At 50.1% G+C, this 2,500-nt stretch overlaps 1 protein-coding gene across 1 annotated transcript in view; it reads right to left on the bottom strand.

The window, feature by feature from the left end:
• The window catches only part of cdkl5 (cyclin dependent kinase like 5), a 24,559-nt gene that overhangs the window by 3,424 nt on the left and 18,635 nt on the right, over nucleotides 1-2,500 (bottom strand). Inside the window, exons 12-15 of the mRNA XM_083690798.1 lie at nucleotides 1,875-1,976; nucleotides 1,534-1,636; nucleotides 947-1,076; nucleotides 324-429 (exon numbers count right to left, since the gene is read on the bottom strand). Coding sequence (XP_083546924.1) covers nucleotides 324-429; nucleotides 947-1,076; nucleotides 1,534-1,636; nucleotides 1,875-1,976 — 441 coding nt within the window. The remainder of the gene's footprint in view (nucleotides 1-323; nucleotides 430-946; nucleotides 1,077-1,533; nucleotides 1,637-1,874; nucleotides 1,977-2,500) is intronic.

The raw sequence follows: 2,500 nt of genomic DNA, 5'->3' as shown, positions 1-2,500 counted from the left end.
ACAGACTGATCCATGGATCATCTAGGAGTCATCTAGGGTCATCTAGGGGTCAACACTGTCTGGTCCATGGGTCATCTAGGGGTCATCTAGGGGTCAACACAGTTTGGTCTGCTTCAGACACCAGACAGGTGGCACACACCCATGTGTATGGAGACAGGATGTTTACATGGATACAAAGAAAGGACTTCCTGGAAAACACTATTCCTGATTTAATAACATGAATACATTAATTTAATAACATTACATGAAATTAAGACATTAGTATGTGACCGTCTCATTCCAGAGGTAGAGTGTTAACTGGGTCTGCTGTGGTATCAACCTACTGGGTGAGACTTCTTCTTCTTCTTCTTTATTGCTCTGAAGAAGCCCTGCTTCTCCTTCTCCTTGGGAGGTTCTGGAGGGTTCAGCACCATGGCCTCCGGGTTGGTCCTGGATGCCACAGAACAAGAACTATCACTCACCACAGCTACTGTACACACACAGGATCTCACAGGATCACATGATCTCATAGAATCTCACAGACACACAGGATCACAGACACACAGGGTCACAGACACACAGGGTCACAGACACACAGGATCTCACAGGATCACAGACACACAGGATCTCACAGGATCTCACAGGATCACAGACACACAGGATCTCACAGGATCACAGACACACAGGATCTCACAGGATCACAGACACACAGGATCTCACAGGATCACAGACACACAGGATCCGATAGACACACTACTACTACATCAACAAGCTCTTTTCAGCCAGGAATTCCCGATTTCTGTTAAATCCATGTGTAATTCTGTCAATTCAGGAAGTCAATTGAAATTCCAATTCAAGAATTCTAGAATAGAAAAAAAAGCAATTTATTGACCCCATCCTGAAGACATGCTAGTTCAGTTAGCCACCTCTGCTACCTGCAGGTCGGACACCGTGATTGGCTGCTCACCAGGAGTCGAAGGCGGTCTGCCGTTTGGAGTGGTTGTTCATTGGACCACCGTCCCCCGTCACAGATGACCTCTGACCCTGACCTCCCCCGTCATGGAAGGAGGAGGAGTTATCTGGTCTAGGGGAGGGGACTGCACCAAGGGGGGGGGGGGGGATAGGGAGTAGAGAGAGAGAGAGAGAGAGAGAGAGAGAGAGGGGAGACAAAGGAGACAGAACATCAGATATAGTAGGGTATCCCATCCAAAACTAAGCACATTTTGGCTCTAGCCCAGCGTTAACAAAAGAGACTGGAGATGATCCCTGATCAGACGAACCCAGCTGTTAGTCAGGCCCTACATCCAGCTGTTAGTCAGGCCCTACGTCCAGCTGTTAGTCAGGCCCTACGTCCAGCTGTTAGGCCCTACCTCCAGCTCTTTGTCAGGCCCTACCTCCACCTCTTAGTCAGGCCACACCTCCAGCTGTTAGGCCCTACCTCCAGCTCTTTGTCAGGCCCTACCTCCACCTCTTAGTCAGGCCACACCTCCAGCTGTTAGGCCCTACCTCCAGCTCTTTGTCAGGCCCTACCTCCACCTCTTAGTCAGGTACTACCTCTGTAGAAGCTGCCTACTCGTCTGGGCATGGAGTCGCTGAAGATCATTCTGTTCTCCTTGGAGGAGCCGTCATCAGGGTGGGGCTCGTGGTACATGCCCACCTGGGACACAGAGACAACATCATCATCTTCATCATCACCATCATCATCATCACCACCACCATCATCTTCATCACCATCATCATCATCGTCACTATCATCTTCATCATCATCATCATCACCACCACCATCTTCATCACCATCATCATCATCGTCATCGCCACTATCATCTTTATCTTCATCATCATCATCATCCTCATCCTCATCAGAGTGTGTGTTTGTGTGTGTGTGTGTTACAGACCTCGTTTTTGGGTCGTTGAGAGTGGAAGGAGGTAGAGTTGTCCCTGGAGGAGTCTTTGATGGGGGCTCGGGAGTGGCTCCCATTTTTGGGGGACTGGTCACTCTGTTGGACAGACAGAGAGACGGTCAGACAGACATACGGTCAGACAGACAGACGGTCAGACAGACAGCAGCGGTATGCTCCCTGGCAGTGATAGTTAGAGTAGGCCAGGTCACACACACACACACACACACACACACACACACACACACACACACACACACGGCCACTCATTAAGTATGACTCCAGAACTAGCTATTTTATTACAATATTGATGTGTTAAATCTTCTAGTGGGCCGGTATCTTTGTCATTCTGAAAACCCCATCCCCAGATATCACAGACCTGAAGAACTCTCCTGGGAGCTTCACTGGTCAGGATGTCCTGGGGCTGGGTGGGCTTACAGGGGAGGCTGCTGGAGGTAGAAATCGGAGGACGGGCTCACTGTAGTGCATGGAATGGAATGAGGAATGCTATCAAATACCCGTGTCCTCCGGTGTCTACCTCCACCAGGTTCCCTGCTGGGTTACCGCGTCAGCTATGTGATTGGATGGCGGCTGGGGTAGTAGGTGGGACTGGCGGGGCCAGT

The sequence above is a fragment of the Argentina silus genome (assembly GCF_951799395.1).
Source record: "Argentina silus genome assembly, chromosome: 19".
Classification (NCBI taxonomy): domain Eukaryota; kingdom Metazoa; phylum Chordata; class Actinopteri; order Argentiniformes; family Argentinidae; genus Argentina; species Argentina silus.
The sequence above is the reverse complement of the archived record's forward strand: the minus strand, read 5'-3'. Positions and strand labels throughout refer to the sequence as shown.